The sequence below is a fragment of the Beta vulgaris genome, chromosome 6 (genome assembly GCF_026745355.1).
Source record: "Beta vulgaris subsp. vulgaris cultivar EL10 chromosome 6, EL10.2, whole genome shotgun sequence".
NCBI lineage: Eukaryota > Viridiplantae > Streptophyta > Magnoliopsida > Caryophyllales > Amaranthaceae > Beta > Beta vulgaris.
The window spans coordinates 51,549,346-51,574,698 of record NC_079207.1 but is presented as its reverse complement, the minus strand read 5'-3'; the positions used below and the strand labels follow the sequence as shown (position 1 = coordinate 51,574,698).

Below are 25,353 nucleotides of genomic sequence, written 5' to 3'. Positions count from 1 at the left end.
TCACAACTTTTAGCACATAATTAGGGGAGAAAACTCTATATAAAATCATAACATCACCATGGTTTCGCAATCATAGGTCGACTATTAAAGTTATGTGGTCCAGCAAATGAAATCTCATTATGATCTTCAATAGAGACAAACTTAACTATAATGAAACCATCATCATTAAGAAATATTTGAGGGTTAGCAACACAATTCCAATCTTTACCTATAAATCTAGTAAGAGCACCTATCCAAGGAGTATCACCTACAACATACATAATCACAGAAGTAGCCCAAATTTCAGAGAGTTTTATCAACTTCTGATTTCTCAAGTTTAGCCATACATTGACCATGTTGAATAGTAGGTGCAACAAATTTTAGATATGTACCTTTACCTGTAAGTCGATTCCCTGTAAAAGAGAGTGTTCCATTTTGAAGTTTCTTCATGATTTTCCTCTGCTACAGGAGGAGTCTTAGTAACATTCTTCTGAGATTGTCCAGGATGAGGGGTAATAACAGCTTGGTGAATCGTATCAATAGCACTCTGTAATTCCACTTAGATTGGACCTGCACTTGGATGAGGAGGGCACAATCGATGAACTTCACTCGAGCTAGCTTGCGGTGATATCATCGTATTTACCGGAGAAGTGGCATTTTTATTTTCTCGAACCATGGAATTTCGTGCACTGACAACCCTAGATACAAGGAGTCGCCATGGCTAGAGAGAATTTTTTTTTTTTGAGTAGTAAAATTAATTCATTAATAAAAAGTCATACAACATCTACATAAGCAATCGAATCAAACAAATACATAAGTTGAATCAAACAAAAATTTCCTTCATAAAAACTACGATCGTCAAACAAATCTTGCAATGTGGAACATCTCTCGCTTATATCGCTGGAAAATACAGCCTTGTTGGAGAGACAATCTAACGATCCCTTGTAGTCGTGAGGATGATTTCCGTCGGATTCATCTGACCGTATTCGAAAAATTGATAACCTTTGTGATCCCGCATAATTTTTCACCAACAAAATAATTTCACGACAATCCATTAGATCTAGTATCCCGGATTGTAACATGTAGAAATTCCCCCTCTAAAAGAGAGAAAAACCCTGTCTTTCGAAGGAGGTCGAAAAACCTTGTCTTTCGAAGGAGATCGAAAAACCTTTTCTTACGAAGGAGATCGAAAACCCTTTCTTTCGAGGGAGAAATCGTTATTGGAAACCTAAAAACAAATAAAAAAACAGAGGTGGGGGCTTTCCAACGGTAAAAACCGATGGAAGCCCCTCTAAAAATCAACAATGGAGGCTAGGGTTTTTGAAAGTAGAGAAGAGAGAGGGGAGAGAGAAAAGTAATTTTAAAAGACCGCTGGCTAGAGAGAAAATGACGCTAGGTTTTTAGGTCTTTTTCTCCCATGTAACCAATGTAATTGTTTACTTCTTTTAATTTCATATGTAAAAGTCTTGAAAAGTTATCTTCACAACATCACTCTTATACACATCAGTTAATACATTGCTTATTGGTGTTAGAGTAGTTGTTGTTTATTGGCTACCTGCATGCTTGTACTCTTAATTTAATAGTTGAGATTCATCATCTTAACCTGAGATTAGTTATATTGTTTAACATCAACTATACATGGTAGCTCTTATTTTTCATTGACAATGTTTTCTAAAGCCCATGCTATTAGTACAATCGCTTCTTAAATTAGGGGTGTTAAGGAGCCGAACTGCGATCGAAGCTGACTAGGTTCGGCTCGAGAAGGGGAAGGACCGAGCTCGGCTCGAGCTCTACTCGAGCTCGAAACAAAAAAATCCGGCTCGGCTTAAAAAAAAACCTCGAGAATTTTTTTCTGCATTTCAACGAGCCTGCTTTGTGAATAGAGGACTAAGCAAAAAAAAAAAAAAAAAAGGGAATACAGGACTATAGTAGATGAAATTAACCAAAACAAAATTCGCTAACTCAAAGGAATTCGCCTACAACACTTATATATCAAAGGAGGCAAAAATAAAAGGAAAAAGGAAAAAAAATAAGAAAGGGAACAGAAAGCAGACATCATGATGAAGAAACGAAAAACAAAAACAAAAAATAAGTAATACATGAGATGACATCAACCAAAACAAAGTTGATTGGTCGTATGTAGCTGCTTGCGCCCAAGGACTAATGGACCACGCTTTTTGCCGGCACTATGACGCACCGCAAGTCTCAGCCCCTAAGTGTGCAAATGGTGGATTAGGGATTTAGGGTTGAAGCCAAATAAAAACTCTTGAATGGCTGGGAAGTTTATATTCTTTTCTAAAGTTTGTATCTTTTAGGTGGGTTGAAAGAATTATTTAGCTTGTATTTTTTATGTGGGCCGGGCTAACCGGGCCTTATCCAAGTGGGTAAAAATCAATGTATAAGACAGTAGTTTAAAATTTATCGAACATGTTTGCGAGGTTTCGAGCCAAACTCCACTAAACTCGGGTTCGACTCGTTAAGGCCTCGAACTGAACCCGAACTCGAATAGAACGATCTCGAGCCAAGCTTTGACTGAGGCAAATACGAATAGTTTGCGAGTCACCCTTGCTCATGCACACCCCTATCTCTATTATATAAGTCAAGCGGGAGGTATGGTGTCCCGAAATGAAATGTCTTATTTGTCTTTAGCTAAATATATACTTTTGAATATTCAGATTTTGTATAATTATATCCTTTTCTAATTTAAAGATGCGTTAAAATTCCAATAATAAACTAAATAAGCATTAACAAAGTAACTTGACATAATGAGAAAAATGGTTACCCAATAAAAAAACTACAAATTTAATTTGACTATAAAACTTTACATCTAATGTTTATCTCATTCTTTAAATACTTTATAAATTACAATAGTTTGTATAGCAATAATTATAAACTACACTCTATATCTATAATTATATTTTGACAATTTTTGTTAACAATAGATTCAAACCATCGATGCACGTATCGTGTACCTGGATTGGAAGACTTAACTTAAATGACACTTAGACGCATGTATGTCGACTAACCATGTCTTGTTTGAGATGCCTTCCTATTGAGTTAACTACCTTCTAAGGACCTAAAGTATTCATCTTTTTTCCGTTAAGGACCTAAAGTAATTTTTTGCTCTCATAAAGGATCAACACTAACAGACGTTAAATATACTAGCTTAAACTAACGGCAAAAAAAAAAAATGCTGCAAAAAAAAAAAAAAAAAAAAGAAACCTAAAACCTCCTTTACACTTATCCACTTGTGAGAAAAGATCACTTATTCACTTTCTTCATCAAAACAAGAAGAGGAAAAATCAGTCACAACTCACAAGAAGAGGAAAAATCACTTTCTTCATCAATAGAAACTCATTCATCTCTATTTTTATGTTCATCAAAGCAAATCTGTGAAGGTGAGAAAATTCAATTCCTTTGCTATCATATAATTTTTTTTTCTTATATTTTTGTTCTCTCTTCTTGGATTAATTATCATCTTCTGCAAAAATTGTATGTTTGTGCCATTAAATTGACTAAAAAATATGATTAATTAAGATGTTATTTTGTGCTTAGATTAAAAAAAATTGATTTGGATTTCATCTTGAAATTTTTGATGAGAAATTTGAAACTTTGCCAAAAGAAAGAGAATACTTAGACTTAAAATTAAAGCAAGTATATAATACTCATGAATAAGATTGAAAAATAAAAGCAGGAAGAAGATGATTTAGCGTGGAAAATCATTTAGCAATACATACAGTACTAAACAAACGAAATATATGAAAGTTAGGTTTGGACTAAAGGAGCTTTATAATTTTTTTTTAATCAATCATCACATGTAAAACTAAGGTTTCCCAATACCAAGTGAAAGCAAGTGTGCTAACATATATAATTCATGTTTAATTAGTTTCATGCTCTAATTTTGTATTCTTAAATTCTATTTTCATGTCATGTAATCCAGATTAATATGGTTGATAAACCTGAAGTAGTGATACATCATGGAGGTATTGGCAGAAGCTTCACAAAATGGATTTGGGGTGGTAAACTTACCGTCTTCAACGATTTGCCGAATTGCATTGATTATGCCTATGTCAAAACAATGGTTTGTTCTTTAGGATACAACAATGTCATTAAAATGCACTATCTTGATCCTGCTATTTCTGATTTCGACAATGGTATTAGGTTTTTAGATGATGATGTTAGCAATTTTGTTAGTTTATTAATGGAGTATGGTTGTATACATTTATACTTGGAGCACCAGTATGAGATTGATCTCAATGGCTTTAATGTTAATGTGCCTTTCATGTAATTGAATGCATCAACGTTTATAGAAAACACTAAAGCTAATGACAACATGGTGAATGATGACATTGATTATGATGAGAATGGATCTGATTTAGGGATGTTGAAGTGAGGAAGCTAGGACAGAATTAAACATTACAAAAAGTTGGAAAATGAGCTTGAAAGAAACCTAGATTATTTGAAGAGAGTTGCTGCAAGGAGAGGAAATGATAAATTGAATGTAGGGAGTGATGTAGAGGATCAGACTCCTCTGGATTTAATAGCACATATGAGGAGTCGGATGAAGATGATGTTGGTTTTTTGGTTCCACCACCTTCAAACAAGTCTTCTAAGGTGCATAACATATCATACAAACCTGGAACTACACCTCAAAACACATATTTCTCAGTTGGTATAGACTTTCTTAATGCAACTCAATTCAAGAAAGCCTTAAGTGACTATTGTGTGAATAATGGCAAAGATGTGAAATTTACAAAGAACCATAAAGATAGGGTGGGAGCAAAGTGTAAGGCTACTGGTTGTGAGTGGTCTATTTGGGCTTCTTGGGATGGGAAAAAGAAGACTTTTAGAGTCAAGACGTACAATGGGGCACATAACTGTGGCAGGACTCAAAAATCTAAAAAAATAAGTTGTCGATGGATTGGTAATCACTACCATAACAAGTTTAAGATAAATCCATATTGGAAAATGCAAGAGATTGTTGATACTATCTGGAATGAATGGGGTTTCAAAATTTCAATTAAAATGGCCCATAATGCTCGAAAGGAAGCACGAAAAATGGTGCTTGGAGAGTATCAGGAACAATTTAAGCTTCTTCCTCGATATGCAGTAGAGATTCTTAGTTCAAATCCTAATAATAATGTCAAGTTCAAGTTAGAGGGTGGTCAATTTGAGGCTATGTACTTGTGCTTTGATGCTCTAAAGCAAGGATTCCTTAATGGTTGTAGACCAATTATCTCACTCGACGGTTGCTTTTTAAAGGCCCTTATGGAGGTCAACTTTTAGTGGCTGTTGGTAGAGATGGTAACAACCAATTCTTTCCCGTAGCTTGGGCAATTGTTGACATTGAGAATGGGGTGAACTGGACATGGTTTCTAAGTTTATTGGCTGCTGACTTGAAAACTACTAGAGGGCTGGCTACACATTTATGTCAGACCAACAAAAGGGTCTGATTAATTCTATTGATGAGATATTTCCTGAAGCAGAAAAGAGATGTTGTGCCAAGCATGTGTACTGCAACTTTAGGGAGAAGTTTGGTGGGGGAAAGAATATAGGAAACATTTTTGGAGAATTGCAAAGTCTACAATTGAAAATGAGTTCAAAGAAAGAGTTGCTGATTTCGGAAACTTAAATGAAGCTGCTGCACAAGATTTGTTAAATAGAAACTACAAGAAATGGTGTAGAGCTTTTTATAGCCCTCTTAGCAAGTGTGATAGTGTTGACAATAACATGAGTGAAGTCTTTAATGCTTATATCCTCAATTCCAGGCACAAACCCATAATTACTATGCTGGAGAATATTAGGGAAGGTTTAATGGAGATGTTACATAAGAAGAGAGACATGTTCAATGGTAAGCAATGGTTCTTATGTCCTAGGATCCAACAAAAGCTTGAGACTTCTAAAGTTCATGCAAGAGGATGGGCAGCTTATTGGGATGGGAGATTCTCTTTTGGTGTGAGAGAAGGAGCCACACAAGTCAAATATGTTGTCAACTTGTTGAATAGAACTTGTAGCTGCAATGCGTGGCAAGTTAGTGGCATTCCTTGCATTCATGTTGTAGCTGCAATATGGAAGAATGGTGATCCTCCAGAGCAATATGTGGCAGATTGGTTTCATAAGTGCAACTATTTAAAAGCATATCAGTTTAATTTAGAGCCTCTTAGTGGCCCCCCAAGTGTGGCCAACATCACAATACTCCATACAACCACCTCCTGTCAAATAGGTAAATGCTTGTAGACCAAAAAAGAAAAGGAGATTACAAGCTGGTGAGATTGTTAGAGGGAGAAAAATAAGCAAGGGGGAGTGAAATGTCATGCACAAATGTGGACAACAAGGTCATAACATCAGAACTTGTAAGAATGATCAAGATATATTACATTTTGCTCCATCTAAGAACCAAAAACAACAGCAAACAAAGCCACAACAGAGGAAGGGCGGCAAGAACAAGGGTTTGAAAATTCAAGCCTTCCTACTCAACACTCACAGTACCAATGCACCAAACAGGGATTGGAATCTATACATATCCAAATGGTTTCAAAGACTTGCAACTGTAAGTGTGAAATTTGGTTTGTAATTTTAATTGCATAAGTTTACTTTAGACTAATCCCCTTAATTTTATTTTTAGGTGCAACCATTAAGGGGAGTGTAGCGGTGTATAATGATAATGAAGGATAATACCTTGCATTCCATCACCTCTAATAATGAAAGTGTTCCAACATGTCACAAAGTAACAACACTAGAGCACCATGGTTCTCTGCCTCCACTTCTAAATACATTATCAGGTAATTGTATGATTTGTTGAAAGTTATTCAATTAGTACATTAATTATATTTTACTCATATATAAACTCTTTTTTTATTAAAAAATGCAGGGAGGTGGACTTGACTACAAATCTGAAAATTTGGTGACTGTCGTTTTTTTTAAAGGAGTGACTTTGGATGTTACTATGAAAAAACTGTATATTTTGAAGATTTAGGCCTCTGGTATTTTTTTTTCTTTTGGAGTAATATAATATGAGAAATTTATATCTTGAAGATTTAGGCCTTTGTTTCTTGTTTAGATTTAGATATGCAATGAAAATCAATTTATGACAAACATGTTTAGTGAAAATATTGAACTTTATGACTTTCTGTTGCTCCTAACAGATTTGGAATATTCATAGCTTAATAGTTTTGTTTTTCAAAAATTTTAGCTTAATAGTTGATTTTTTTGTATTGAATTAATTTTTCAGTTTTTGGTGTTTACTAACTTAACGGTGTCAAGTTATGTTTTAAATAATCCCTTGAAAGAGCAAAAAATTACTTTAGGTCCTTAACGGAAAAAAGATGAATACTTTAAGTCCTTAGAAGGTAGTTAACTCCCTTCCTATTCCATATTTTTTTTCTAAAAAGTGATTGAAGCCTGGAAAACCTTTGACGAGAAACACTGAAATTGTTAGGATTATTACTAGGGTGAAGGCAAAACTGTAGTGGCAGTGTAAAAAGCAGCGGGAAAGAGAGAAAAGATAGAACCAAGAACGAAATGGCATCAACATCGTTGAATGATGCGATGGAAGAGGAGATGACACTCACTGTGAAATGGAGTGGCAAGGAATACACTGTGAGAGTCTGCGGAGACGACACTGTTGGAGAGCTCAAGCGTCGCATTTGCCAAGCCACTGAAGTTCTTCCCAAACGTCAGAAACTTCTTTACCCTAAAATTATGGGCCCTAACTTTCCGATGATTCAACTCTTCTCTCCTCCTCCCTCTCAAATCTTCCGTCAAGATGACTATGATCGGGTAATTGTTTCTTTATCTAACTCATGCAGAAACTGTTATTTTTTGAATTTTTTTAGGGTAATTTATTAGAAAGTTCAATGATTAAATACTGAATGAAGTTAAATAACCAACATTCATTTAATAAGCTAGATAAAATTACTAATTTCGGTGATCAAGTGATGAGGGTTTTAATATTAGGTCTATATTTAGACTATTACTAATATTAGGGTAGGCGACTATGCCCCGGATACCTATTGGACGGGTCGGGTCAGGGTCAGTGCAGATCGGAAGCGGGTCGGGTCATAAGAGGGTCGCCTCATAAAGGGTCGGTAGCGGGTCGGGCCAAATGGGTAGAGGGCTTATAGCGGGCCGATAATGGGCGGGTCGGTAAACGACAAGAAAAGGACAAAAAGAGCCAAAAGTAAGTAATATGAATAGCGAATCTGAATATGTAATTGTTTTACAAAACTTATTTTTTTTTAAAATTATTGGGTTTATTTGTTGACCCTATAATGGCCCTATCCAATAATAACCCTGTCCAATAAAACCGTGTCCAATAAAAGCCCTGTAAAATTGACCCTAACCCTTTAACCATTGGGCTACCCTGTCCAATAACCCCTCTACCCGGGTAAGAAAATTTTCATTTATTAATATTGTACTTTGATATGATTGCACTAAATACAATTGGTCGAATGGTTGAAACTTTAATACATGAACTTGAGGTCACGGGATCAAAACTTATACTATGTAATTTCTAATTTTTTAAATTGTACATATATTACATGAACTAAAACTCCCTAGGGAAGCACGTGGCACCGTTCCTGATTTACGCACGCCTTTTAATATTTAGACTATTATTGGTGAGTGACAATAAATATTGGGAATGGTAATGAACATAAGTAAAGTTGTTAAGAAAGTCTCATGTTAATTCCTATGTTCTTTTTTTTTTTTTTACAATGGGTAAAACAAACTAATAAGAGTAACCGTTAGCTTTTTCTAGCTTTTGGGCTAGATTTTGAGCTAGTCTGACTTCCTCTCTTTTAACTTTAGTGCATGACAAAAAATGGAAACTACTAGTTATACTTTTTACTCTCGGACTATCGAGTGGATTTGTTTTTTGTTGGGTCGTTATTCCGTAGAGCTTGAACTACTTCGAGGTTGTCAGTTTTGATTATAAGGTCAGAACAACGTCATTGCATGTCTTTCATTGCATGTCTTTCATTGCTTGCAATATTGCATAGGCCTCTGTTTGTATGGCTGAGCTTGCGAAAATCCTGGAGGCTTTTTCTTCCTTGAGCCTTGGGAGATGTTTTTCCATGCTATTGCTGCTTCCCATTTACTGCTTTCCTTTCCTTGCTTCCAAGCCCCATCTAGTACCAGTATTTGTGGCGTGTCAGAGTTTGTTGTGCCTGTTATCCAATTGATTGTTGTTTCTGTTCCTTCTTGATAACACTTTTGGTCTATTTTGCGTTTGTCTCTTATCTCTCAACACTTTCTTCGTATCTTCGGCAACTTTCTTCATAGAGTTCTACGATTCTGTGAGGATTAAACTTTGTAGCTTTGAAGATTCCCCACATTGTTGATATAAATTTCTGCTCATTTCTCTTCATTCCTCTTCTTTCTTTTTCCTGAATAGATTTAGAAAGTTTAATCCATTCTTGTATTGGTAGATTCTTCGTGTATTCACTACCAATCCCCATTGTTGTACTCCAGACGCGCTTTGTCGCTTGACAGTCACGAAGTAAGTGGGAAATGCTTTCCTTGTGAGTATCACAAAATTTGCAATTTATGTTTGCAATCTTTCTTTTCGCTTGGTTATCGGCTGTGGGAGTGCATTAACCATGATTTTCCATAAGTGTTTCCACTTCGGGAAAATATCTGAGTTCCAGATTGCTTTCTAGAACTGTGTATCTATCACAGGGTTATTCTTCCTATAGTTTAGGAACCAATAACCTGTTTTAACTGAATAATTCCCTGATTTTGTGATGCTCGACTGTATTTCATCCTCTACATCTTCTCTTGGTATGTGCATTGAGAGAATCTCCCTCGCGTCCTTCTTTGAGAAGGTGTTCCAAATAGTGCTTGCTTTCCATTCTTTATGTTCATTTATCAAGTCTGCTACTACCAATACCCCATTCCTTGAGGGATGATTCTCATCTTTTTTTGGCTTGATATTTCTTATATGAGTCCATCTATTAGTATCCAGCCGGATATTTTTCCCATTGCCTAGACGTTTCTGAAGTCCTTCTTTGAATGATGAACAAGCTTTGAATAGGCTTCTGAACGCATAAGAACAATTCTTTGGGAAGGAGTTATCTACTGCCATTTGGAGAGGGTCCTTTTTATATTTTGTTAAGTAGATTTGGCGAACAAGGGAATTTTTGTTTTGTGGATCCTCCAGGCCTGATTAAAAAGAAGGGCACTGTTTGCATGGGTGATATTTCTCAGGCTACCTCCCTCGTTTTTGTGTTTCTCAAGTAAATCTCTTTTCCTCCATTTTATTGGTGTTTTTTCGAAGCTAGAAGACCACCAAAACTTCAACAAGATTGAGGTGATTTTTTTTTTTTTTTTTTTTGGAAGTAGATAAATGGAAATGATATGAGAGGATAGTGATGTGAGAATTGTGTTTATCATAATTAGTTTTCCAGCTTGGGAGAGATTTGAAAACTTCCATGAGAGAATTTTGTCAACTGTTTTGTTAATAATGTCATTGAACTGTGCAATATTTCTCCCGTCTACTTCCATAGGAAAACCAAGATATTTCCCTATTTTTGATTTATTGGCTACTCCTAGCGGTTTTCTCATTAGCTTTATGAACTTGCTGGGTGTTTGGACTAAAGATGACATGAGATTTCTCAAAGTTTATCATTTCTCCCGATTTGTTGCAAAACTTGTAAACTCAGCTAACAAGTTTTTTATTGCCCAACAATATTTTGGGAGTGCTTTAAAGAAAAATAATGCATCATCAGCGAAGAATAAATGTGATATTTTTGGAGCATTTCGAGCAATTTTGAGACCTTCAGCTGTTTGCTGGTTTGTATATGTGTTAAATTTCTTGAAAGCACTTCCATACAGATAATAAATATGTAAGAGAGAGAGGGTCACCTTGCCTGTTGATGGTTTGAAAATTCTCGAAGCAACTCCATTGACTAGAATAGAGTAAGTGACTGTAGTGATGCATTGCATGATCCATTGTATCCAAATTTCAGGGAACTTCATTTTTCTTAGAATCGCCTCTACAAAGTCCCACCTTATCCTGTCGTAAGCTTTGCTTAGGTCAATTTTGAGAATTCCTGCAAAGCTATTTCCTTTTTTCCTTTTCTTAACCCAATTTATGATTTCATGTGAGATGAAGCAGTTGTCCATCATCTGCCTCCAGGGGACAAAAGCATTCTGGTATTTGTCCACCAAGTCCCCTAGGATCCCCTTTATTCTATTGACCAAGGTCTTCGAGATGATTTATATGTAGAATTGCAAAGATTTATTGGTCTAAAATCTTTGGTTTCTTGAAGGTTCGATTTTGTTCTTTAAAAGGAAACCTGAAGATATGAAAGCTTTTACACTGTTGGTGACATCTTGGCCAACTATGTCCCAATTTTTTTGGAAAAAAATTGGTGGTGTTCCATCCGGTCCCGGTGATTTTAGAGGATTAAAGGAGAAGCAGGCTCTCTAATTTCTTTGTTTGTGAAGGGAGCATTTCAGTGATGAATATGTGTATTAGATAGGAAATGGATTTTGTCTAGAAAAGGATCCAGATGGGAGATTCCTACATTATCTGGATTGCTGTTTGCATAAAGCTCTTTGAAATTTTCTAGGAATAGCTGTTGAATTTGGGATTGTTCCATAATTCAGTGACCATTTCCATCTTTTATTGCCTTGATTTCATTTCTTGATTTTCTTCCCTTGACACTCTTGTAGAAGAAAGACGAGGTTTTATCCCCTAATTCATCCCACTTGGATTTGGCTCTTTGTCTAGTATGTTTTTGCTACAAGTTCTTTCAAACATTCATTTCTAACTTGTTGGTCTTGATCTGCTTATTGATGAGAGGTTATTAGTATTGTTGCTCTATTAGCTTTTCATTGATGTCTTTCCAGTCTATTTTATGATTGGTCTTGTAGTCTAAGCACCAGTTTCAGATTTTCTCAAAGTAGACCGGACTTTTCTTTGTAGTAGTGAGCTGAAGATCCTATGTGCATTGTAGACCATTCTTGTTTGATGATTTTGATAACTCATCATGGTTAAGGCTCCAAGCATCTAGTCTGTAAGGTCTTTTTTTTCTTTGCTTGGAGTTTTTCGTAGAGATGGAGGATGATTGGGCTGTGGTCCGAGAGGAGAATAGGAAGATTCCATGTCTCTGGAAACATGTCTTTCCATTCCTTGTTGCTGAAAACCTTATCTATTCTTTCATCGATTACTTCTTTATTCTTCCTATTGTTCGTCCATGTAAAGTTCGCCCCATGCGAGTGAATATCAATAGAGATTGTTTTCCAATTTCCATTCTCGAAAGACCGAGGCTCCTCGAATGAGATTGGAGCCTCCTATTTTCTGCTCATTGTTTTCAACTTGGTTGAAGTCCCCTATTAGGACCCATCTACCTTTGTAGTTTTGAATGATTCCGATTATTTTGTTCCATATTGTTGCTCTTTGTGACAGATAAGGCGATCCATAAACAAAGGCTACGTAATATTCGTTACCAGCTACATCAGCTGTTTTACAACATACATAGTTTGCTTCTACTACTAGGACTGATACTACTACCTTCCGATTCCAACACATAAAGAGACCTCCTCTATCGTCGTCGGAGTCAAACCCCGTATACTCATGAAACCATAGCCTACTGAAAATTGGCTTGGCTTTTGGTTTCAGATAAGAAAATAAAATCTAGACCATTAGCATTAGCTGTGTTAGAGATAAACCCTAACACTTGGGAGCTTAGATTTCAGCCCCCTACAGTTCCAGCTTAGGATGCTCATTTTTTCATGGAAGGCTGTGGGTCAGCTGCACCATAAGAGGTCGTTTCCTTTCTGAGTTCTCCTTGGGTGCAGAGGGGGTGATCTGGGTTGACATTCGAGCTTTCTTCTCCTGAGTTTCCTTGTTCTGAGAGTTCTCCTTCGCTTAGACCATATTTTAGGATTTCTTTCCCCTTTGTCTTTTGTTGGATCTTCATTCTTTTTGTCTTGTACATTTCTGCATGAATAGACTCCTCATTTGGGGTAGATTAAGATCAAAGGCATTCTGTGCAGACATTCGAATTGTGCCAGTGTTTACGTTAGAAGTGTTTATATCCATCTGAACTATCTCGAAGTCCCACTCTTCAAGAGGGAAGTCAGATAAGGCTGAGGTGAAAGAGTTTTGGGAATTAGGAGTGGTTGGCGGTGTTTGAGAGAGAGTTTGTGAATCAGTGGAGGAGGTAGAGGAAGCAGATGCTTTTTTGAGGGTTTTACAGCTGCTAGTTTGGGCCTGAAGAACTGTGTTGGGAGATTGTAGTTCTTTTTTGCTTTCTTTTGAAGATTGGGCTTGCTTGACAATTTGGCCCAATTCATCCCAATCAGAGAACGAGACGCTTTTGGGCCTCTCTTTTCTTTTTTGAGTAATCAGAATTGGGCTTTGGTGATCCTCCTGAAGAGTAAGAGGTTCAACGTCTGGGATTGAAGAGAGAGGTGTGGGCTGTGATTGCATGTGGTCTGAGTGTGAGATGGGCAAATTTTGAAATGAGCCCAATTCTGGTGTAGTTGACTCTTGGGTAGAAGGAACTTGTGGGCTCTTGGATTCATGTGGCGAATATAGACAGAGAGGGTCAAATGTGATGGACTGTACTTCTTGGTATTCAAACTCAAGAGAGTTTCTTTTCCGTCATAAACTTACATTAACATCTGATCTAGTATTGAGTGATAATAATGAAAATAAGCGTAGCAAGACACATGTTTGAAGATGAAGTTTCCATTACCATGCGCATCAACATGAGATTTTCTTCGCAAAATCACATAAATTGATCGCCGATACCACCATTTAGTGCAAGTCTGCCAACTACCAAATGGGCTGTTGATTACATTTGGATGGCTTAGAGTGATAACCAAACAAGTGAAATTGGATTATAGCAATCTTTTGACATGCATTATAGCAACCTTTTGACATGCATTATAGCAATCTTTTGGCATGCACCAATCGTTATCTCCATATCTGTAATATAAAACATCATCTTGAAGGTCATTACTCTATTGTTGAGACATTGAGCTGAGAGTGTCTGTTCATGTGCACTTAAAACATCTTTGCCGCAGCTGTTTCCCTTGACTAGGTGCTTGCACAGGAGTGTTTTCTTTGTGTTGTAAGAGATGCATTGAGCAATTCGTCCTTAGCCTTTTTCCTTCAAAGATAACATCCTCCTTGATGTTCTTTTTTATTATTCTAATATTCTAGGCCCTAGATTGATTGTACTATCATTATCCTAGGATTGAATGAGTATAATTTCAGTGCTTGGCTGATTTTAACCTTGAGGCTGTGAATGTGTCCAGCGGACCACTACTTTTATGATACAAATTCACTCTAATTGAAATGAGCTTATAATGATTAATTTCTTTAATTCCCTTGTTCATTATTCATAAGGTTTCTTGCTTGAATTATTTGATTTTTAGGTGAACATTTGTAACTTGTAAGTAATATTTGTGGGTTGCCAAGAAGACTACAAGTACGTCAGCACACCTAGAAAGAAGAGTATACCTATCTTAAATCATTTTTGGGCTGATCCCTCTTCGATGCCCGTGTCTAGGAGGGGGAAAGGAAATTCGGAACAGACGTAACCACTGCAGAAAGACTGTACTCGAGCAGCCAATGCCTATCTTTGGCAATCCGGCTACATTCACTTCTTTTTTGTTATGCTATCTGGAAAGATATATGATACTGCTTTATTAGTTAATTATTGTATTATGCCTCCATCTATAAAGTATGACTAATTTAGTTAGTAAGCAATTACCATCATTACTACATTGCTTGCTAATTCTGTTGATCGTGCAGGACCGTTGAAGATGATATAATTATTGATCCAGTTGAATCTCCAGAGGTTGTTGATGATTTTGAACTCGGACAAGATGAAGCCGTTGACTTAAAAGATAAAGAGGTTAACAAGCAGAAACTGAGGAGACGTGTGGATCAATACAAGGTTGGTGGTTCTTGCTGTAACATAAAATGTCTAATCTTTTTGTGCTGCAACGAGTAGCTTGATCACTTGATTCCCATTAGTAAAATTCGATGTCAGTTTATGAAAATCAAATAATGTTTGAATACATTGAATCTTGGGGACTAAATTTGTGTTGATAATGCGAAAATAATATCATAGGGATATAAAGTATGAATTTCCTCACGACATAACAGCTAAACAATTGTTTAGATCTTGAAATACAATCTAAGATATATAATTCAATCCCCTAGATTCACTAATATATATAGAGTGATTCAACAAAATTATTAAGATCAATAAAGGATGTGATCTGTGCCTCAGAAAGAAGGCTGGAATTTATCAAAAAGACTGAATTTGATTTAAATCAAATTCAGAACACAAACAGTCCTTATATAGGACTTCTTACTAAAATCAATCCTATTTATAATAAAATTTAAAAGTTAATAACAAAATAATGTTAGACTTAATCCCATAAAAAGTCAACATTTTCTCTCTTATGGCTGTCAATATGGCACAATCCCTCCATTCTGTCATTTCTAATACCCTCCATCCAAGTCATCTTCGACCTCCCTTGACTTATTCTAAAATCTCTCTTATCCCAACCTTAACTAGTACATCCTTTAGACAATGTCTCATATTCTCAAACCACCGTTACTAGTTATCTTTCACCTTTTATTCAATGTCCTTGTTTCGGATCATATCCTGTAATGTGTTTTTGAACATCCGTCTCAACACATTACACAAATCTCATACCTATATAATAGTGATGATTCCTAAAAGTTGAATACTCATACCTATATAATAATGATGGTCTTATAACCATCATATGGAATGTTCCTTTTAATCTTAGAGGTACCCTCCTGTTGCACAAATCTCAATTCCCCCATTTAAGCCACATGTGATTCAGTTTTGATGTAACACCCCGATAATTCTCTTTTCTAGAAAATACTTTTAATAATAAACCTTAGAGAATTACCCAGGCATTATCGCCCGTGTGATAACGTTTCGACTTACTCAGAATTTTGCAGCGGAAAACAACTTTATTAAAACTTATGAAACCAAACAATGTTTGAAACTAAAACACACCAATTTAAAACTAATGTCTGAAAACACATGTTCCTACGAAAACAACTTAAAATGATACTAGTAATACAATGAGTCTCTCCATTCCAGATTCCGAATGAGATGCATCTGACCTGTAATGTCAATGCTGTCTTGACTCTGCTCCCCCGAAAGATCACCACAGGATCAATAGGCAAAGCCATGATCACACACACAACAAGCACGTAATCAGCAAAGCTGAGTACTACATATCAGGCATAAATAATCCTAAACATGATACTACAAAGATAACTTGCAGGGATAATAATAATATAAACATATAATAATCTGCAGACAACTTCTACTAAACTAGACTCTAAACTTTATTTCTTTCTTTAAATGGAATAGTTATTGGACGAGTTGACTAGCTAAAATAGGAAATACGGGAGCTACCACATATTCCAAAATGACCTGCGATATCGAGGAACCTTTGAACTAAAAGAGGGATGGTGATCAACCCATTCCTAGAAGAACCCATGGCACGCTCACCATGCATTCCAACCCTTAGTGTCCAACTCTAGACGTGCACAAGTCTAAAGTCAATAACTTATTCTCGTTGCACTTTACATTAATTATATTTTATTACTTGTGTTGACACAAACAAACAAGTAACACATAATTAATACTCAAACAATCATAACAGAATCTCTTTTTATCTTTGGATTAACAAGTGATCACAACTCATCAACCAAGACTCCTTTAACTTCCTTTTTATACTTTACTAACTTACTTGTTGAACCTAGCCAACAATTAACTTTACCTTTATATAGGTAGAACTTGTAACTTACCAAATAAGGTCCACGGTCCTTATAAGATAATAATTAATACTCAAAGAATACATGTAAGACATAATTCACTCTAACTTATATTAATTCACTCGCGAATTAATAAATAAACTTGACTTATCCTGCTTGCATCAATCTTCCACACAAACATTTATAATCATAAACACTTCTAGTTCACATGTAGCACACAGGCATATACATAGAAAGTAATCATATATATGAACAAATAGAGTCCTATACATGATACTAATAAATAAAATACTCTTAGAGCATGCTTCTAAATCACATAGCACGTAGACAATATACGTACCTTGTATAAACAAATCGGTAGGCCACTTTTACTCGCTAAAAGTCTCCTACGAAATCTCCGCCTAGAAAATAAAGTAATGAAATAAATAACTTGAACTAAAAATTCCAGCAACTTTAAAACGATTAAAACCCCCTTAAACGTGTTTTAAAATCGTTTTTACGTATCGAACTTTCGTTATTTTTAATCCCTAGTATAGTACAACTATTCTAGTGATTAAAAATCATTTAAAACTCTTAAAATACTTATTTTTGAAATTACAGCATTTATAATATTTAATAAATCTTCTGAAAATATGTTCAATACATATAAAATTATATACTAACCAAATCTCATGATTTATACTTTATATATATAGTTTCTAGTGATTAAAAACCTAAAAACTATAAATTTCATGATAAAAACTAAAATAAACTTAACATATTAAATCTGAAATTTGTTATGATAATAAACATAATAACCGAAATATATATGCATATAAAACAGTAATTTAAATCATAAACATGCTAATTATTAATAAAATAACATAAAAACTAGTACCTTAATGGAATCTTAGAGAGGAAGAAAGAAAAAACAACCACAACAATGATGAGGAAGAAACCGGACAGCAGCAGCCACGGAGGAGAAAAGCCGGCGGTCAAGATTCGGTTCTCAAGAAGCAAACGTGACGTTTCTTGTTGAACAAGAAACGTTACTTGAAGAAGAAGAAACAAATCTTTGAGAGAAAACTTGATGAAAACGACGCACAAGGAGGAGAGAGAGGGAATGCCGAGTGAGAGAGAGAGAATGACGTGAGAAGAGGAGAGAAATAAGTGTAGGGTAAAATTATTTTGGGTTTTTAGGATATTTATATAAAGGCTTGTACTTGTGGGCTTAGGAAAAGAGATTTTAAGTAATGAAACTTGATGACTAATAAGATGGGCTATTTAAAACTTTAGTCATCAAATGACTCTTTCCTTTTTTATCACTTTTGGGCTTTCGATTCCATTAACTACCTTTTTCAATATAGTTTTAATATTTAAAACTCTTATTAAAACATGCTTAATTAAAATATTTCAAATTTTATTAAACTATGAAAAATAATTTCAGTTGACTTTTAAAATAGTCAACCTTTTTAAAAGTCAAATCATTTTCCAAACTCATTTGGATTTAAATATAACTACATAAATACTTTAATATATTTATGAAAATTCTTTAAAATTGTGGGGGATTACATTTGAGTCACATCTTGGTCAATATCCTTATATGTTTGTATGGCGCAAAGTTCGAAAATGCGGTTTCAGCCACGATCATGGTAATGGTGACGGTGATGTGGGATCGGGGATAATGCGGTTGCCGTAATGCCAAGTATCGGCTCAGATTATGAGATATCCTTTGACTCCGCATGAAACGCCATTTTTTACACCTTTATGATGCGGGTAGTATTGGTTCGGTATATTTGAAACATTTACGACTCGGACAATTTTTCTGACACATGGATTGACCCAAGCTACTTAAAACTCTCACTAATAGACAATTTTTTTACATCCGATAAAACAAAAATTGTAAACCAATTAACTATTCTCAAAAGGCGCAAGGCTACTGCAAAGGATCCCTAGGCCTTGGTGTGAGGCTGATGTGTGCATATTTCATAGGCAAGACACAACTTTTAGTTTTTTGCTTTCATCGTATTAAAGAGCCCCATTTTTAAGAAGAGTATTTTTTTCTAAAATATCAAATAAAAGGGCCTTCAAAGAAAAAATAAGAATAAAAAGGATAAGAGGTTAGTAGTCTACTTTGGTCTAGACAAGACATAGTGGGGAGCTATGTAACACCAAGATGGTACAGGATGCGATAATAAAATAGCACAGTTATAAGTGCAATAAATGTGTACGACATGGGTTTGGCAAAGATTAAAGTAAAAACATATTTCAAAAAAAAAAAATTATAATCCACACATAACACTACCACAATAAAAAAAGAACTTACTTTTGCAATCCCTTGCTTTTTTGCACTACATGCCCTTGTGACTTAGATAAAACGCATAAAATGCCCTTATTGGCTAACTTCGTCATGTTTTTGCTAGGTTGTTAGAGATAATGCCCACTACCATTATTTTCCCACCTTCTCTCACCCTCACCTAAAGATGGAGGAAATTTCAACAATCACCATAACCAAGAACTCTGCTACAAAGACTATAAAAATAAGCCATCTACTTCTTCCTCTGCTTCATCATATTCATGGTTTCTCTTTTCACCTTTTTCTTACTTACAAAACTCAGTTCCAACATTAATACCGGGAACGTGGTACGTGACCACGTTCCAGGGGACGCGTCCCGGAACATGGTACGTGGTACGTGGTCTAGGAGTGATGTGATTTACTCTAGAGGCTGCGTTCCGTGTTCCCGTTTTCGTTCCGCATTCCCGTTTTCCGGAACGTTCTATGTTCCATGTAACAATGGTTCCAACATCCAAGAAACCTACCAAAACCCCATAAACAACTTCCTTAACTTCAAACTCTCAACCCATCTCTCTGCTTCTCCACTTCCACTCACACCACCACCTCACCCGCCTTGTCGAGGCCTCGATCAATCACACTATTGGTCCCGTTTAGAGTTCTGAACCCGAAATCATCAAATTATTGGCTCATCTTCAATTCTTTCGGGTTTTTCCAGCCACTTTTTGGAAATTTGAAGACCTTTTGAGTGCTAGCATGACTAATGAGAATCCTTGCAGTGATGGGTTTTATGATTTGGAGAGATTATGGTCTTTAATAGTTGAATTTAACCATCAAAACAAAGTGATGGTTAAGGCGGCGGCTGCGGGTGCTGCATCTGCGAGTGGTGCAGGTTAGGGGCTGTTCGGGTTTCAGTGGAGGAGGGGAGGGTGTTTTGGGGCGGGGTTCATGGGCTAGGGAAGGGAGGGGGTTGTTTTAGAGGTTGGGTGGTGGGACGGGGTTGTTTTTGGGTGGTGGGAAGGGGTGGTTTTGGAGGCTGGGGTGGCTGACGGGCGGGTGTGGCTAGTGTAGTGGGTAGGTGTGGCTGGGGTGGTGGATTTAATCAACTAGGATTGATTAGGGTAACTAGAATTAATTAGGTTGTTATTAGCATTAATTTGGTTTATTAGGGGTTACTTAGAATAATTAGGTTGATTTGCCTTTGATGACTAAGGGAAACTTGACGCCGTTAGTCATTAAGGTCATCTTATGCATCTTATCTAAACCACAAGGGCGCATGGTGCATTTCAGAAACAAGAGGGGTACCTGGTAAAATAACCCGTTTATAGAATCTGTCTCATTAGTGAAAGTTCTGCAAATTATAAAGAACTCTACATTCTACATATATTTAAATGCATCTCCATTAACATTCCATGTTCATCATATTCTCATTCTCATATAGATCATAAGTCCTTGATAAAAGGTGAAGATTGTCTGTGACCATTTGGATTCATTGCAGATTGAAGTAAGGAATCCATGCCGTAAAGGAAAAAAACTACTTGTTCTTGACATTGATTATACTCTATTTGATCACCGTTCACCAGCCGAGAACCCTCTGCAGCTTATGCGACCTTGTAAGTGGCTGTTTTTGGGTTATTTGGTCTTTATTCGAATCTTGTAATTTGAAAATGTTTCCTGCAGATCTCCACGAATTCCTTGCTGCTGCTTATGCTGAGTATGATATAATGATATGGTCTGCAACCAGGCAAGTTCTTGTTTTGCTTACAAAACTGAACAACATTTGTTAAAGATAGATATACTCTAGCCTTTTATTGTTATTTGTTCTTGTTCAGTGGGCCAGATTTTCGCAGATTAAATACCTATTGACATCTGGCTGTAAAATCTTGTCAGTTAATCTCCAAGTGGCATTTATACCTAGGAAAAGTCAATGAAATTAGCCAGCTATTGTTGTTCTTAGAACAGTCTAATTATCTTTATCCCAACTACACGTTAGCTCAAATTTATCCAAACTAGGTGGGATTGGGTTATTTTGTCTTTCCGAGATCGTTGGGTTAACCTACATTAACCTGTTTAGCAGGTAATTAGGCCACTTATAGACCATCATAATTGGCCTCTAATTGTTTTTTCAGAAAGAAACATGCCAAAGTTCCAAAACCCTTCTTTCCTCTCCCCTTCCCCTCCACGTCCCTTCTGATTTCGGAAATCGCTTTCTCCCCCTCCCTTTTCTGTTTCCCAGCAATCTCTTCCTTGAGTAGTGGTCATGACCACCACTTTATTGCACACAGAGTCACAGACACTGACATTAAAAGCAACCACTGTCATGGTTGACTGTGGTGGCTACAGTTGCAGTGGTTGGGTGGGGATTTTGGCAGGGAAGGGGTAGGGAGGGCGGCTGAGGTCTGGGTTTTAGGAGGCAAAGGGGTGAGGAGAGGAGGTTCTATAAGCCTCTCAGGCATATTGGTATTTGAATACCTTCCAATTGGTACCATAAAACTTGCAGAATGGTAGTATGAGTACTTATTGAAAGGGTTTTGAGTCAATTGGGATTTTTTTGCATTTGGTGAAATACTGCCTGACAGGGATCTAACTGTTAGAACCTTAAGGCTAGCACTTCGTCGTGGGAGGGGTGGCGTTGGTGGTAATTATGATGTCAGGGTTGGGTAGGGTTGTGGGGGGGCTGAGTAGGAAAAGTGGAAGGTGGTGGCACAATAGCGGAGGGGGGAAAGGAGAGGTCAGAGGAGAGTGGAAGGAAAAATTATTTGAAACAATTACTTTCTTTTTTTTGAGGGGATTTGAAACAATTACTTGCTTAACGGTTATAGGTCACATTGGATTATTTCCCCAAAGCTTAGAGTTTTATGTGATAGCACATAGTTGCTATATTTGTGTGAATTTTTCCTTATACCTGTTGTTTTGGGGTAAATTGCAGCATGAAGTGGGTTGAACTAAAGATGGGGCAGCTTGGAGTACTCAACAATCCCAACTACAAAATCACTGCTCTTTTAGACCATTTAGCAATGATCACAGTTCAGTCAGATTCACGTGGTGTATTTGACTGCAAACCTCTGGGTTTAATCTGGGCACAATTTCCCAAGGTTTGAAATAATTTTCTTTGTTCATTGTCGCATGCTTTTTTGTAACTTTTGCTTCTTTAATGTATCATAATGCATAAAACTTCTGTTTTATTTGCCAAGAAGTTTACAGTATGCATCTTTTTTCCATACTATTTTTTTGCTTAAAATTTGTGACAAGTATTTTCTTTTGTTGAAAAAATTACCATAATAGTAAATTTTTTGTGATACAAAAACTTATTAAGAACTTATTAAACAAATACAACAATTGATCTTATATAAATATATGGAAAGATTATAGTATATGGTTAGTAGTATTGGCTAGTAATTTCAACTGCTTTTCTTATTATTTGAAGATTCTTATGTAACTATGTTTACGTATAATATTATGGCAGCAATACATATGATTAGTAGTTCCGAATATTTTCCATATCTATAATATTCTAGTTTTCAAAATATGCAGCGCGCATACACTCACAAACACACGTGTGCATTTGAGCGATCATGTCTGTGGATAGCTGGATAGCTTTATCAGATACTGGCCATAGGGACTATGGACTAGTGAGCCAGAAGTAGTACAAATCTAGACTAAGAAATAGTTGTGTTATGGATATGCTATTTTTGGAAAGATTAATGTACATTTTGGAAGTCTAATGATCATATTATGTGACAGTATTATGATTCAACGAACACCATCATGTTCGATGATCTTAGAAGAAATTTCGTGATGAACCCGCAGAATGGATTGACAATCAGACCCTTCAGGAAAGCCCATTCTAATAGAGAGAATGACAAGGAACTAGTAAAGCTTACACAGTATTTGCTGTCCGCAGCAGAACTTGATGACCTCAGTGTCCTTGACCACCGTAGTTGGGAATCATACATTGAAGACAACTCTAAGAGGCGCCGTCGTGTATGATGGACCTTGTAATGTAGCAATGAAACTCAAGCTGTACTTTCAAGCGAATATTTGCATGGATTTTGTCAAATTCTGATAAAGCATTATCAAGTAAAATTTTCTAGCAATATTGATTATAGTATATTGCCCTCCTGAAAGTTGGAGAAAGGTCGTTTATTCCTAACCAGATGGTTAGAAGTTAAAACTATTGATGTTGTTGGATTATATAATATTTGATTATATTATGAATGCCAAAATTATAGCAATTTGACGAATCATCAACCTATTACTCACTCAATAGAATCGAAATTACAAGCTTGAGATTCACAAAATACTGCTGTGAAGGAAAGGGTTAGGCCTTGTTCGCTTAGACTAGTTTTCACTAAACATAGCTTATATTTGCTGTACTGATTTATTTTTGCTAAACAAAACTGAGTTTTACTGCATCTGCATTGTTTTATCTTATACAATGTATTGATTTTCAGTGAATTGAACTTAGTGTTAAATTGAACTTATTCTGTTAAGTTGAATTGAACTTATTCTGCTAAATTGAATTGAACTTATTACTTAATAAGGAATTAGGGATTAGTGACTAATGGAGGTAGCACTATTAGACTATTAGTCATTAAGAGCATTCTATGTATTTTATGAAAAATGGGGGAATATGGTAAATTTGAAAAAGTTGGAAGGTATATGGTGAACAAGATTAATGAGGTGTATATTGCGAAAAATTCATAGGATATATTTCTTTTTTCTTAAACACTTCATTCTTTTAATTTAAGTTCTCCGTGCTTCTGGGTGCATCATGGACCCAACGGTTCGTTTGGTAAGAGGTTATAAATGGTGGGAGTGGTAATGCATTAGTGTAAATTTATACTAGAAATCCAATGTCATTACCAATGGTAATGCTACTTCATCACAAGATATCCATTTTATTCCTAAAATCTCATTACTATCCATTACCACTTGGGAAGGTGGTATTAGGTGGTAATGAAAATTTATAAAGGAAAACCCATGTTTTGTGATAAAGTTTCATTCCCATGGTTATGGACATGTGAAAATCTTTACAAATTTACACTAAATTTCATTACCATTACCATATTTATAATCACTAACCAAACGGGCCGCAAGTGTAAGATCTAATTTTCGGTGTTTGGGGAAGCAGTTTTTATTGCAACAATGGTTTCTTAAAAGATTAACCTGAAAAAAATTGAACTCTTATTTGTTGTGTTTTCGCATTACTAATTTTAAGAAGTTTCAGCTCACTAAGAGCAAATTAATTATGCCATTTTTTTGTAGATTATCTAAACATCATGGTTGTTGAAAATTGTGCGAGATATTGTTGCTTTCAAAAAAATTTATATGTAATTCTTATGGAAAGTATCATATCAATGTCCATGATAATTAGCATAGACGATTCACGTAAAAAGGGCGTGCTTGTGTTTGCATCTCATACCAATTTTGGTTTATTTTACAACTAAATAAAATGTAAAATAATTGCATTATTGGATGATAACATCAAAATGAGTCAGGTTCAAGTTGATTTTGTATTTGTTTAAGGTTATGTTTGTCGGTATAACTTGTACTAGTGTTATGTTGTGTTAAAGATCTAAAACAGTTTTTTTGGTTTAAAATTTCAGTAGTATTTTTTCAAAAAAAAAAAAAAAGGACCTGGTGCACATTAACATAGTGTGCACCGGGTTGCTAGTTGAGATTAATTTTATATAGCGAGTTTTATAGAGATATAATGAGCTTATATGCAATATAATGGATTTTATTAACGAAATACATACAGTGAAATCATATGCAATATATGCATATAATGGAGGATTTAATTGAAATGTTTTAACATAAAGGAAGATATAGATTGTGTAGTGTATATATATATAGTGACACGTGCTTTAACGTATAGAAAAATGTATGTTCTGCATGATATAGTGAGTGAATGAATGATATAGTGAGTTTCTAAAGAATATGGTGAGTGTCTAAATGATATAGTGAATGTCTAAATGATATAGTGGATCGTTCAAAAACGATGTAGTTTCTGCATAATATAGTACTCCCTTCGTTTCCTAAAGATCTTCCCTATTTCCGTTTAAGTGCGTTTCCAAAAGATATTCCCTCTTTTACTTTATTCCTTATTTGGATTTTTTTTCCCTTTTTAGCCTCTCATGTCTCTATCATATGGTCCATCATTATATTATTAATTTAATTTTAGTCCCTTTCTCTCTTCTACTTTAACCTCTTTTATTTGTTTATTTATCTTAATTCCCTTTCTCTCTCCTACTTTACCCACCCATACCCCACACAATTAATTCTCATTGGCATCTGTAGTAACAGTAAC

The 25,353-nt window shown here is 35.7% G+C and overlaps 1 protein-coding gene across 1 annotated transcript; it reads left to right on the top strand.

The window, feature by feature from the left end:
* The first annotated feature begins 7,460 nt into the window (after positions 1-7,460).
* Positions 7,461-23,287, top strand: LOC104897004 (ubiquitin-like domain-containing CTD phosphatase). The gene is given in 8 exon segments (XM_010683804.4): positions 7,461-7,680; positions 7,683-7,719; positions 7,722-7,758; positions 14,750-14,894; positions 20,539-20,653; positions 20,721-20,784; positions 21,970-22,135; positions 22,785-23,287. Coding segments are annotated over 8 exon segments (990 nt in total). The 5' UTR covers positions 7,461-7,500; the 3' UTR covers positions 23,031-23,287.
* Positions 23,288-25,353: the final 2,066 nt, after the last annotated feature.